General features: G+C 40.5%; 1 protein-coding gene across 6 annotated transcripts in view; it reads left to right on the top strand.

Moving 5' to 3' along the window:
- NF1 (neurofibromin 1) overlaps positions 1-12,468 on the top strand; it is a 70,259-nt gene that overhangs the window by 17,161 nt on the left and 40,630 nt on the right. For 4 of the 6 annotated variants that reach the window (XM_062615687.1, XM_062615682.1, XM_062615685.1 and 1 more), the window contains exons 12-28: positions 286-417; positions 1,330-1,374; positions 3,272-3,406; positions 3,951-4,064; positions 4,718-4,797; positions 6,087-6,210; positions 6,622-6,765; positions 7,188-7,434; positions 7,764-7,837; positions 7,952-8,035; positions 8,606-9,046; positions 9,480-9,619; positions 9,987-10,109; positions 10,521-10,604; positions 11,221-11,337; positions 11,891-12,072; positions 12,178-12,389. In XM_062615687.1, the coding sequence (XP_062471671.1) occupies positions 286-417; positions 1,330-1,374; positions 3,272-3,406; positions 3,951-4,064; positions 4,718-4,797; positions 6,087-6,210; positions 6,622-6,765; positions 7,188-7,434; positions 7,764-7,837; positions 7,952-8,035; positions 8,606-9,046; positions 9,480-9,619; positions 9,987-10,109; positions 10,521-10,604; positions 11,221-11,337; positions 11,891-12,072; positions 12,178-12,389 (2,478 nt within the window). The remainder of the gene's footprint in view (positions 1-285; positions 418-1,329; positions 1,375-3,271; positions 3,407-3,950; positions 4,065-4,717; positions 4,798-6,086; positions 6,211-6,621; positions 6,766-7,187; positions 7,435-7,763; positions 7,838-7,951; positions 8,036-8,605; positions 9,047-9,479; positions 9,620-9,986; positions 10,110-10,520; positions 10,605-11,220; positions 11,338-11,890; positions 12,073-12,177; positions 12,390-12,468) is intronic. The other 2 variants (XM_062615683.1, XM_062615686.1) reach the window with 1 other exon arrangement.

Genomic DNA, 12,468 nt, shown 5'->3' on the forward strand with positions numbered 1-12,468 from the left:
ACGGCTGCCTGCATTTGTGGGTACAGAGTTTGTGCTTGCTCAGAAAAACACAGGGAGCAGCTGAGTTGGAAGTCTTGCTTCTGTTACATGTTTAAATCAGTAACATTTTAAATCATACGAGTTTCACGGTGAGAATACAGGATTAAGGTGTGGGTGATGCAGTGTAAAGTACTCCATGTGTAAAGGTTGGTTACACCACAGCTTTTGTAACGTTTGGAGGTCTGAAATGAATGATAATCCAAGTCCTGCACTGCCAGTTTGAACACTGCTGTGTTGTGGTTGCAGTCGGCGCTGGACTGGTGGCCGCGGATCGACGCTGTGTACTGCCACTCCATGGAGCTGCGCAGCATGTTCAGCGAGACCCTTCACAAGGCGATCCAGGGCTGCGGGGCCCACCCGGCCATTCGCATGACTCCGGTAAGGCTTCCAGAGGAGCTCTGCAAACACAGCCCCTCGGTTTTCCTGTGTCTCCATCCCATTCCAGCTTTTTTATCCATTAACTTTAGACTGGAAACTAGAGGGGGGAAGAACATTGCGATCCAAAAAGCAACAGAGAGCCATACATGCTCTGTAAACCCTGCAGGCCTTGGTGTATTGACTAACTGGTTTTGGTCGGTTAGTGATGTATGTTTCTCAGTTTTCATGCTGCTTTTAAATGGGCAACATAGAAGTATTTCTTCTGTAACTGTCCTCTGTGGCTAACTGTTCATTTTAAGCTTTCTTGCTGTGTGCATAGCTAGGTAATATGTCCATTCTTGTTTAATCTGACAACAAAAGCATTCTGTATGTGAAGATAATGTCTGAAAACTGCAATGCTTTTCCCACGATTGACATGAGTATCTCTTTCATTTCTCTTGCTTTCTGTTGAGCAAATTGACTGTTTGGTCTTGGTGACAGCATCAAAGTGAAAGATTTTTCAGGCATTATGAAATAAAGTCAATATTCTTGCTTGACTTGGAAAAAAGTCCTTGGTAAATGCAAATTTGTAGGTCATCCAAATTTTTTAGTAAGTTCACATGCAGCTGCATGGCCTTTCTTCAGCAGTTCCCACTGAGGACTTTGGATGTGGTAAGGGAACTTGGTTGTTTTGAAAGGCCTAAAATGTTACAAATGAAAATACTCTTATTGGGCTTCTCAAATGAAAGCAAATGATCAAAATACCTTTAATTGAAAGCTACAACATGTTTAACTTGCTTTTTACATGTCTGTATTCATCTGTTGAGAAAATAGCAGGGGTTTTGTAATGGCAACTCGGACATTGATTGGTGGTGCTTTGTCTTCTGCTTCTTATTTTCCGTTCTTATTGCCTGCTGTCGCTCACATGGTCAGATGCCAACCAGTCACTGTTTTGCATGGCAGTGGGCCTCTGTTGCTGTAAGTATGACCCATTGTAACTACCGCAGAAAAGCCCTCCCTTGCTCTGACTTTTCTGTGCATAGTTACCACTGCAGTCACCTCACTTCATCTGGGGACAGAAGGTAGTGTGGTTTACACAAGAACATAGGATGGGAGGAGATCCCAGCACTGCCCCTGGCAACTGCAGGGTGATCCCTTGCACAACCAGCTGAGGTCCTTCCTGGGAGTAACAGCCTTTACTTGGTTCTGGTCTTTTCTTTCTGCCCCCTTTTCCATCACGATGCTCTTCCAGAATCTCCCCGCTCTGGTGGTTAGAGCCATATCTAATTTCCAGCCTAAACTTATTTATGTCTAACTTGTCCCCGTTGTTCTTGTTCCAGTGTTGCCTTTTAGCTTCAAACTGGTGTCTACCCCCTTGCTGTACCTGCAGAGAGCAGTCATGTCCCTGTCTTTGTTTAGCATAGGCTTTAGTTTTGATTGTGTGAAGTAAATAAATTGCTTCGCAGAACAAGTTGGCTTCTTTTGCCGTGCGCCTCTTCTCAGAACTCCCTTCACTGTAGCTTTAGGAGAGAATTAGTTAACTTGACCAGTGTGGAACCAGTTTCTTGATTGGATGCTTTTTGTGTGATAGATTTTCTGTGTATTTTCATAATAGTTCTATCATAATGAGGTTCTGATTTGTTGTAGAATTGAGTTATACGATGTCATATCTCTTCAGTCACCATGAGGATTATTTCCAGCTAATTTGGGTGGGGTTTTTTTGTTCAAAAGTCGTAAAGTTCAGTGAAAATAAAAAACCAGTTACTGTTCGAGCTTCGCAAACTATAAACTACACAGGATAGTTAAAAAAGCTGAGTGTCCAAAGAGCCTTGTATCCTCTCTTGTGGTGAATATCCGCAACAGTGATTTATTTGTCCAAGTTACTGTCCTGTAACTATTTTGGTACCTATAAGCAAAAATGCAATTTCAGTCCCTCCTGGTATAAGATTGAAATTAATGAAAATACAAATTCTGTAAAGTAATTGAAGAGATGAAATTCTTTTGATTTTGGACATAGTGGGGATCACTCAACACAAGTTCACCTTTTTAATACATGTATTTATATGTGTGTATATGTGTACAGACATGCACACATACATATATCGTGTTCCTCAGAGGTTAGCATGTATCCAGGTTATTTTTGGTTGAGATGAAGGAAGAGCAGTCGCTTGCCATACAGCAGTAGTAGAACATGATATGGTTCATCTTGGAGTCAAACCAGAATACCTAATGTGAAATCTCAGTGCATACCTTGCCTGTCCAAATGTCCTTCATTTCACGAAGGAGAAGGAAGTTGTCCAGAAGTAGTTCACTGGTTTTTCAGATGGAGCTAGATTTATTTCACCGAAGCAATGCACTGCCTACCTTGTGAGAACCAAAAGATTCATTTTTCAGAGGTCGCAGAGATGAAAATTCTAAAATCCAGACTGATGATGACAGAATATAAAGAGAATTATTTTGCTTTTGAAAGAGAGTTCCCTGCCCTCCCATGTGTTCAAACTCACTTGGAAACTTGGAAACATTTACTTTTATTTCTTTCTCAGACCAGAGAGAATCGCTGTAAATATTTTTGGTCCTTTTATCCATTTTTTCCTTGGCCACAATTCGTCTTATGCATAAACTTTCCTTATGCTCACATGCAGCTCACTAGAACAATCTGGAAGGAAACTGTAAAGATACTAAAGGGATAGAGTATGCAGATGTAAAAGGGGATTTTTAAGGAGACAGCTGTGTGCCTGTACTGGAGTGAGTTTTAGATACTTTCAAAGTTCTTAATGAATTATGGATTATAAAAGCAATACACTTATAAGATGTTTCATTACAGCTACTGTGTAGCCTGCCTTACTGACAGTGACTGTGGTTTTCCTTCTGTCAGAGTCTTACATTTAAGGAGAAAATGACAAGCCTTAAATTTAAAGAAAAACCTACTGATCTGGAAACCAGAAGCTACAAGTTCTTGCTGTTATCCTTGGTAAAGCTGATCCATGCTGATCCAAAGCTGTTGCTGTGTGTAAGTATATTGTACTACTCATCCATAGGAAAATTTACTTTTGAAGCTACTGAATAAATACAAACTGAAACCATAAACCTGGCACTTAGGATACTTTCCTACTCATTCTTTTCTTGGGTTTTAATGCTGCTTTGAAAGGAAAAAGGCAAAAGTAAAAAGAAACTGTAAAGAGTTGCAGCACAAGGAAAGGGATCATAAAGCTCTAACTCTGGAGGGGGGCAGGATGAGAGAGGAATAGAAGAAGAAAGCTAAACTAAAGGTTGGGGGAAAACAAGTCATCATTTCACTGAGTAGAAGGACAGGTGTGGTCTTCGATCTCCCACTTTTCTCAGGTCTGTTTATTGTTTCAATATTTCAGTTGTGTCAAAGATCTGATGTGCACAGGGTGTTACAGCTTAAAACTGACATAGTCACTAAAAGATCCAGGAATCCGCCTGGTTAATCACAGGGAGTGGTTGGTCACTAAAATGTTTTACATTCAAAGTAACACGGTCGGTCAGTAATAAGTTTTACAACTTAAACTTTGTTTGCCTCTTGCTGTTAGAATCCAAGGAAGCAAGGGCCTGAGACACAGGGGAGCACGGCCGAGTTAATTACAGGCCTCGTGCAACTCGTTCCGCAGTCCAGCATGCCAGATATCGCACAAGAAGCCATGGAGGTAAGAGAGCACGTCCTCTGTGCCAGGTGAGGGGTGCACAGGTAGATCAAGGCTTTTGCAGAAGCTCTGAAGTTCTGTGTTTTGGAGTTTGGTCTCTATTGATACTTTTCTAAGTGCCTCCTGCACTAAAAGTCTTCCAGGAGGTTCCAGTTACGTTACCCTGCTGTCTTCAGATTCCCGTTCTAGAAAATGCACTACAGTGTCTGTGCTCCATTGGCATCTTTCATGCTTTAGCTTTTCACAGGTAGACTGAAAAAAAGGGTTAACTATACCTACATGCTATTAAAGCTTTGTATAAATAGTTGAATTTAGTAAGTAATTAAGGCTTGTTTAACTTCCCCCCAAAAGAATTGCCACAAATAGCGTCAATATTCTATTACCTATCAATATATGAAGTACATATTCTTGATAGTTTAATGGTAGAATTCAAGAATATTTCTTGTATAAGAATAATGCTTTTCAGTGTGAAAGTCTCTGTGCGAGTTCACATTGGGTAGTAACATCCTGACAGTCATTCACAGGAGCTTAGAGATGGAACAGTCCCTGCCATTATGTAATTTGATTTCAGTGTACTGTTCAGTCTTGATTCTTTCGAAGGTTTCTTTAAGGTAGATCTACCTTTTAAGTGAAGCTCTACTTTGTTTTGAATTTAGGCCTTGCTAGTTCTTCACCAGTTAGACAGCATCGACTTGTGGAATCCTGATGCACCTATAGAGACATTCTGGGAAATTAGGTATGTAAGTTAACTTGTGTGAGTTAGAGAATGGCTGGTTTGATTTGTCTTCTCTTTTGAAATAGCTGAGAGTGTTTTGGGAAAGCTCTGCAACATCAGCATGAATCTGCAGTCAAAATTGTTATGTGTATTCGTGGAAAAGTATCTTGCTTGTGCTATATGAATCTAACAGAAATGAAAGAGGAAACATTCTGCTGGTTTACAGAATGACCCTTCAGCCTGATGTTAAGGTGCCCAAATGATGATTAGTTTGAAAAGTCAGAGATTTTTCCCCCTCATTCAAGTGTTTACTACTTGTTTAAATTCTGTTTTATTCTTTGGGGGCTGAGGGAGTTTATGCTGGCTCTGTAAGTGTGTATTTGCTGATCTTGACTCTGAAGCCCTCACCTAAAGAAAGTAGTAGCTTGTGCTGATCCAAGATCTCCATTTGTCTTTCCTTTGTATTTAAAGAACTTTTTATAACTTCACAGCAGCTATTGCAGTTATTTCTTGGGGAATATTAAGGGAAATTTAAGTTCTAAACTAGGAATCTGTAAGCTCAGAATGCTAAGAATTGCATGAGCTGAATAATAATAATGATTGATGATCTAATCTGGTTGGTACTGGTGTTTGAGTTAGAAGAAAGGGAGCAACAGCCTAGGAGGAACTCTCACAGCATCAGCAAATGGGCCTGCATGACTGCTGAGTGTGGCTCAAGGGGCTTGTTATGGGATAGGTTTGGGGCTGAGCCCTGTGTAGATGGGCAATAGCTGGACCTCATGGCACTAATTCCTAGCAGTAGGAATGAGTTTGTGCTGCTCGGGCTGGGGGAAACACCCATTAAAATTGACACTAATTTGGACCCTTTGGCAGTTTTAACAGAGAGTGTGAGGCCTGAATGGATATGAAGAAGGAACATCCCTAGATGTGTTCCTTCCAGAACAGAGTTGAGACACGTTGTCAGAGCAGTGTAGGTAAACTTGTACTGCCACTGTCTGTGCTGTATCTGTTCTGGGGATAAATGGAGGATTCCGAAGCGGCAGCCCTGGAGTCCGGACTTCTAACAAGTACCCAAATTGCTTAACTTCCTCTAGGGAGCTGGAGAGACAGCTGGGCGGTGGGAAGGGTCACAGGGGAGCTTCTCATTTAAGCTACACACCTATCTTCTATCTATTATACATCGTAAAACATGATGCTAGTATACGTATAGGATATTTGTGATAATTGCCTATTTCTATGTCAAATGTAATAATATCTTCAAATGTTGTTGCTAGATTATAAAGCTAATGCTGAGTTTCATTTTGCTGCAGTTCACAAATGCTTTTTTATATCTGCAAGAAGCTAACTAGTCATCAGATGCTGAGCAGTACAGAAATCCTCAAATGGCTGCGAGAGATTCTCATCTGTAGGAACAAATTCCTTCTAAAAAACAAAGTAAGGAAATGGTAACATTTATCTGTGTCAGTTCCTGCTTTTCTGATCAGATATAGAATGTGTAGAATGAAATGTACAATACTGCTGAGCTTGGCTTCTTCAGACTTAATTACATCTAAATTATCATTATGTTGGCATGTGTTCTGTAGAGTAAGCCCAAGAAGCCTGTAGGGCTTTCAGGAGGCAAAGGCATCATTGTGTGCTTACCTCAAGGTGATGTTTTTTGAAGATGACTCTCCAGATAATTTCTTAGGGGGATAATATCATTCTAAGATACATTAATATGGGTAACTTTATAAATCCCTGAGAGCACCAGCATTAGAAGTATTGTGTAAATGGTGAAGAGCTTTTCCTTCCTGAAATCCATCAAAAAACGATGTTGATTTATTGTTTTCTTCCCTCTCTTCGCAGCAGTCAGACAGGAGTTCCTGCCACTTCCTCTTCCTTTACGATGTCTCTGGAGGTGGAACTAGTCAGATTTCTCTTGACCATGAAGAGATGATACGCTGTACTCCAGGAGCTACCCTCAGGAAAGGGAAAGGGAATTCTTCCATGGTGAGTAAGATATGATAATAATTCTTTTTAACACTTGGGGAGGAAAACCTGTGTGCAGTACTGTAAAGGATCACAAAATCCAGTATCTGATAAGGTATACCCTTTGACAAACGTGCTTCTCGAGCCTAATTTTTCCTGCTAGTTTTAGCACATCTTTTTATGAGCAAAAATACTAATTCTGGTTTTTAAGGTGGTCTTTTCCAATAGATTTTCCAAAGTATATGGTTATCCTTATGAAAGGAGCAAGTTCTTAGCCAGTTTATTCGTGCAGCAGCATGGAAGGGCTTTGGTCTTGTTTAGGATTGCTTGTTCCTGCTAGAATAAAAGCAGTTTTAAAGAACAATTTGGATAAAACTGGATTTTAATGAAGGTGCCATATTCATAAGGAATATTACCAAATCCTGAATTCTCTGTTTCCCAAGGAAAGCACAGCAGGCTGCAGTGGAACTCCCATCTGTCGCCAAGCCCAAACAAAATTGGAAGTCGCCTTGTACATGTTCTTGTGGAGCCCGGACATCGAGGCAGTGCTCGTTGCAATGTCCTGTTTCCGGCACCTCTGTGAGGAAGCTGATATCAGATGTGGGGTAGATGAAGTCTCTGTGCATAATTTTTTGCCAAACTACAATACTTTCATGGAGTTCGCATCTGTTAGCAATATGATGTCAACAGGTAAGAGTCACGGACCAGTGAAATACCTTTGTACCTGTGTGCTGAGACTGTTGTTTGTGTTTTAGCTTTAAACAGGTTGGGATTCTTGAGTGGATTGCTGCTCCTGTTGTCATTGGAATATCTTAATCAGTGGAGTCGCTAGAAAGAGCAGGGAACTTGGGTGACTGAGTTCAAGATTTTAACGTGTAACAAGAAGAATCCTTTTCTGAACACGTTAAGGGGATGTGTTCCTCTGTTAATAATTGAATTTTTATTACTTCTAAAGATCTCATAATTGATGTGGGTGGGTTTTTAAAAATCATGGTTAAATGTACTGTGCCCCTTTGCAGGGAGAGCAGCTCTTCAGAAGAGAGTGATGGCGTTACTGAGGCGTATTGAGCATCCGACTGCAGGCAACACAGAGGTAACTTTTCTGAATTGATGTAGTCTTGGCATGCATATTTCTTGAAAACAGAAAATACTGTTGCTGCAAGTGGTCTTGAAGTTAAATCTTGACACAGTCTTCCTCTTATTTTAGGCCTGGGAGGATACACATGCAAAATGGGAACAAGCTACAAAACTGATCCTTAACTATCCAAAGACCAAAATGGAAGACGGGCAGGTGACTATGAACTTTTCCATAGTTTCAACCCCTAGAACTTCACAGTAACTCTTTAAGCTTGCTTATTTTGCTAGATTTGAATCTAGAACATGAGCTTTGTAGGCAGACTCCATGAAAGTGCCCCACAAAAATAATTGCAAGCGGTCATTGACTGTGCTTACCAAGAAGTAATTTGACTTCAGTTGCTGTAAGGGAGGTGGAGGCTGAGCTTAAAAATTTGAGTAGTGAAAACTCTGGACTACTACTAGAGAAATGGTGAAATCCCTTTCATTGGAGGGTTTTAAACAAGCTGCTGCCTATCATGATTTAAACACACTATCTGGGTGCAGAGCAGGGGATTGACCAGGCAACCCGTTTAGTCCCTTTCAGCCTTGCTTTGTCAGCTTGTTTATAAGCAGAGCCTCTGTGTAGATCTCTGTTCTGCTGTTACAGTAAACTGCAAAATGTGAATCTTCAGAAAGCCTGGAATTGTAAACGCAGGATGTGTCACAGAATACTTTAAACTTCTGATGTCTCTCCGTTGGTTTTTTATTAATTGAAGACATTTCATCTCCTGCCATTGTCTTTCAGGTTACTGAAAGTCTTCATAAGACAATTGTGAAGAGACGAATGTCGCATGTCAGTGGGGGAGGCTCCATAGACTTGTCTGACACAGACTCTCTTCAGGAGTGGATCAACATGACAGGGTTCTTATGTGCCCTGGGAGGAGTGTGCCTGCAGCACCGCAGCAATGCAGGGCTGGCCACCTACAGCCCACCCATGGGCCCGGTCAATGAGCGCAAGGGCTCCATGATATCCATGGTGTCCACCGAGGGAAACACAGAGACTCCTGTCAGCAAGTTCATTGATAGGTTATTGACTCTCATGGTCTGTAACCACGAGAAAGTGGGACTTCAGATACGGACTAACATTAAAGATCTGGTGGGTTTGGAGTTGAGTCCAGCACTTTATCCAATGCTGTTTAACAAACTGAAGAACACCATCAGCAAGTTTTTTGATTCTCAAGGACAGGTAAAATGTTGATATATTCCTCCTCATTTGTGTCTTAACTAAAAGCATCAGTCATGTCTTTCACTTAGGAATTGACACTGAAACCTATTGGTGTTCTGTACAAAAGACCTGCAAGCGTTGGGATTGAATTTTGCAGCGTGCATTAATAATTACTGTGCTTGTGATTCCAAGCTATGGTTAACATGGAGTAATTGAAAGCATTCTTGAATTCTTAGTGAACTCGGAGTGCAGAATCTGTGAGAGAGTTCTTGGAGTCTTTATGGCTGCTAGTATTGACATACTTAGTCTTGACACGCATTGGAATTCTTTTGGCTAGGTGGTAACTAGAAAATGCTTGTACGTGAGATTTTTGCAGTGCTGCAGTGTATTTAGTACCCTTTATTTTTTATTTTTGTGTGTGTAAAGAACTAAGACCAGCGTTTTCTTTCTGTAGGTTTTGTTAACTGAGACCAACACCCAATTTGTAGAGCAGACTATTGCTATAATGAAGAATTTGCTTGACAATCACACAGAAGGGAGCTCAGAACACCTTGGACAAGCTAGTATTGAGACAATGATGCTAAATCTGGTTAGGTAAGAAATCCTGTCCACCTTCCTGTACAAAGTAGTTCTTGTAGCATTCCTGGTTTCCTTTCTGTACAGTGCTGGTAGTGGTTAAAAACCAGCTGAAGGGTGGATTTCTGCCCAGTCTTACACGAACAGAAAACTTCTTTGGCCAGATGAAATTTGTTGCTTGTCTTCTGTTGATACAGGGCCTGGTTTTCTGGGAGGGCAAAAATAAAGGTGGCCCAAACACTTGGTGGGTGATTATGCACATCTGCTGGGTCAGCCAGGTTGCAGGTTCCAGCATGGAGCTGAAGAGATTTATCAGCAGTGTGAGCCTTGGAGTGTGAAGTAGCATTAAGTATTTCGTTACTCTCTTTGCCTTTTTTTTCTCCAGGTATGTGCGTGTGCTTGGAAATCTGGTGCATGCAATTCAAATCAAAACTAAGCTCTGCCAGTTAGTAGAAGTAATGATGGAAAGGAGAGATGACCTTTCCTTTTGCCAAGAAATGAAATTTAGGTAGGTATTGATTGCATTATGCATCTTCTAGGACAGTGTAAGGTGGACAAGTGTAATTGTGTTTGGTTATATGGTTAAAAATATAAACCAAACCCATTCTCACCTCTTCCTGCTATAGGGGTAGTTTCCCTGTCTCTGGCTTCAGAATAACTTAGAGCCTGGTGCTGCATTAAAATGTTATTCTGATTGTGGAGATACTTAACACGTGTAAAAATGTGTGTGATGCAGACTGGGGAATTACTTGGTATAATAAAATCAGTTCATCTTCAGTGTGTGGGGTCATTCAGTTTGCACTGAACTTGTGATAATTAAGAATGATGCCAGCAGTAGTGAGTGTGTTTGAGGGAAGGGCTATTTAAAAACAAAACTAAGCCTCCTCCAAATCTAAAGCAATGTATCTGTATATAACAGGAACAAAATGGTCGAGTATTTGACAGACTGGGTTATGGGAACATCTAATCAAGCAACAGATGAGGATGTGAAATGCTTGACAAGGTAAGAAAGAATACACTTAAACTGTTCCTAACGTTGCTAGCAGTGTTCCAGGTGGCATTTCAGATCCACAGAGGAGCTGGCACATGTGGACTGCCATAAGTGGTAGTAATTGGAAGGAAAAGAAAAAGCCAGAAACATAAGTTTTGGAGAGCATCGGCAGAATTATATTTAGTGCTAGTCTTAACTAAGGTTTTTATGGCTCTGTTTTGTTTTTTTTAACCATTGAGTTTATTTAATTCCTTTTAATATCCTTTCTGATTTAGCATTAGGACTGAATGCTTTATTTTGCTGTATCTTCATTTGAGGCACTCTGAATAAAATCATCAAACACTATAGTGTTGAATTTGTACTTAACTGGGTTTTTTTCAGTGGCAAATTTGTGTCGCAGTTATTGTCCTTAGGAGATACATTGCTTGAATCTGTACCACAAAATGTAATAGCTGTTTTCCTGATGGACAGAACTTTACTAGAATAACTTCATTCTTAATGATTCTTTTCACCTACAGTTGGATATATAAGGAAAAAAGACTTGGTACTGGATGGGGAAATTATCAAGGGGGAGGAGAGACTAATTCTGCTGAACTGATTCACAGCTTCTTATAATTCTCTTTTTCAGAGATTTGGACCAAGCAAGCATGGAAGCAGTGGTCTCTCTCCTTGCTGGGCTTCCACTACAGCCTGAAGAAGGAGATGGTGTTGAGTTGATGGAAGCGAAATCTCAGTTATTCCTTAAGTAAATAGTGGCTTTGAACTCTTTTTCTGTACAATGACATGAAGTACATGCACTGCGTGACACTTACTGAATGCTATGATTTTTCTTATAGCAGAGATTGTTCCATTATCTGAACAGGAATTCTCTTCTATATATCCCATCTCACAAATCTCTGCCTCCTGGGTTTATGCAAACAAGTTCATTTAGAAAATAATGATAAAATTGGGTTTTTTTTCTGCTTAATGCAGGTGTATGCTTATTTCCTGGAGGGACTAGCTTGCTTTGGTATTCTATTTTTACCATGAAACCATCTCTTACAAGACATCTGTTTGTAAAGGCACACCTGTGGAGTTCACTTGCTTGGTTTGAGAACACTTCCATACACGCTAGGACAGTGCCTTCTGGTGGATACCTCACATCTGAAAGTTTGGACTCTGATACAAGAAAGATTGCTTGGGGCAGTTAGGAGATTTTTGGGGAGAGAGTCTTGTTGTGTATTTGCTCCTGTATGCACATCATTTCAGACAGTTGCTTTTGCAGGATCTATTTTACTTATCCAGCTTATTTTCCTTAGGTACTTCACGCTGTTCATGAACCTTCTCAATGACTGCAGTGAAGTTGAAGATGAAAGCGCACAGACAGGAGGCAGGAAACGTGGGATGTCTCGCAGACTGGCTTCGCTCCGGCACTGCACTGTCCTTGCTATGTCCAACTTACTCAATGCAAATGTGGACAGTGGTCTTATGCACTCAATAGGTAAAGTAGTTACAGATCACTGTGTATAAATGAATACATAATGAAGACATTGGTATTTCATTTATTTTTACATCTTCCTTAGTAGTTCTGGGTTTTTTTGATCAGGCTTGGGCTATCATAAAGACCTCCAAACAAGAGCTACGTTTATGGAAGTCCTCACCAAAATTCTGCAGCAGGGAACAGAATTTGATACCTTAGCAGAAACAGTGCTAGCAGATCGGTTTGAGAGATTGGTGGAGTTGGTTACAATGATGGGTGATCAGGGGGAGCTTCCTATTGCTATGGCTTTAGCCAATGTGGTGCCTTGTTCTCAGTGGGTAAGTTGATTCACACATTTTATTTCCTACATTTTTGAAAATGTTAAGACTTGAAATAAAAAATAATGCAATTATTAAA

This window comes from Pezoporus occidentalis, unplaced genomic scaffold, assembly GCF_034315485.1.
Source record: "Pezoporus occidentalis ecotype Australia unplaced genomic scaffold, CSIRO_AGI_Poc_V1 ctg183, whole genome shotgun sequence".
Taxonomy (NCBI): Eukaryota; Metazoa; Chordata; class Aves; order Psittaciformes; family Psittacidae; genus Pezoporus; species Pezoporus occidentalis.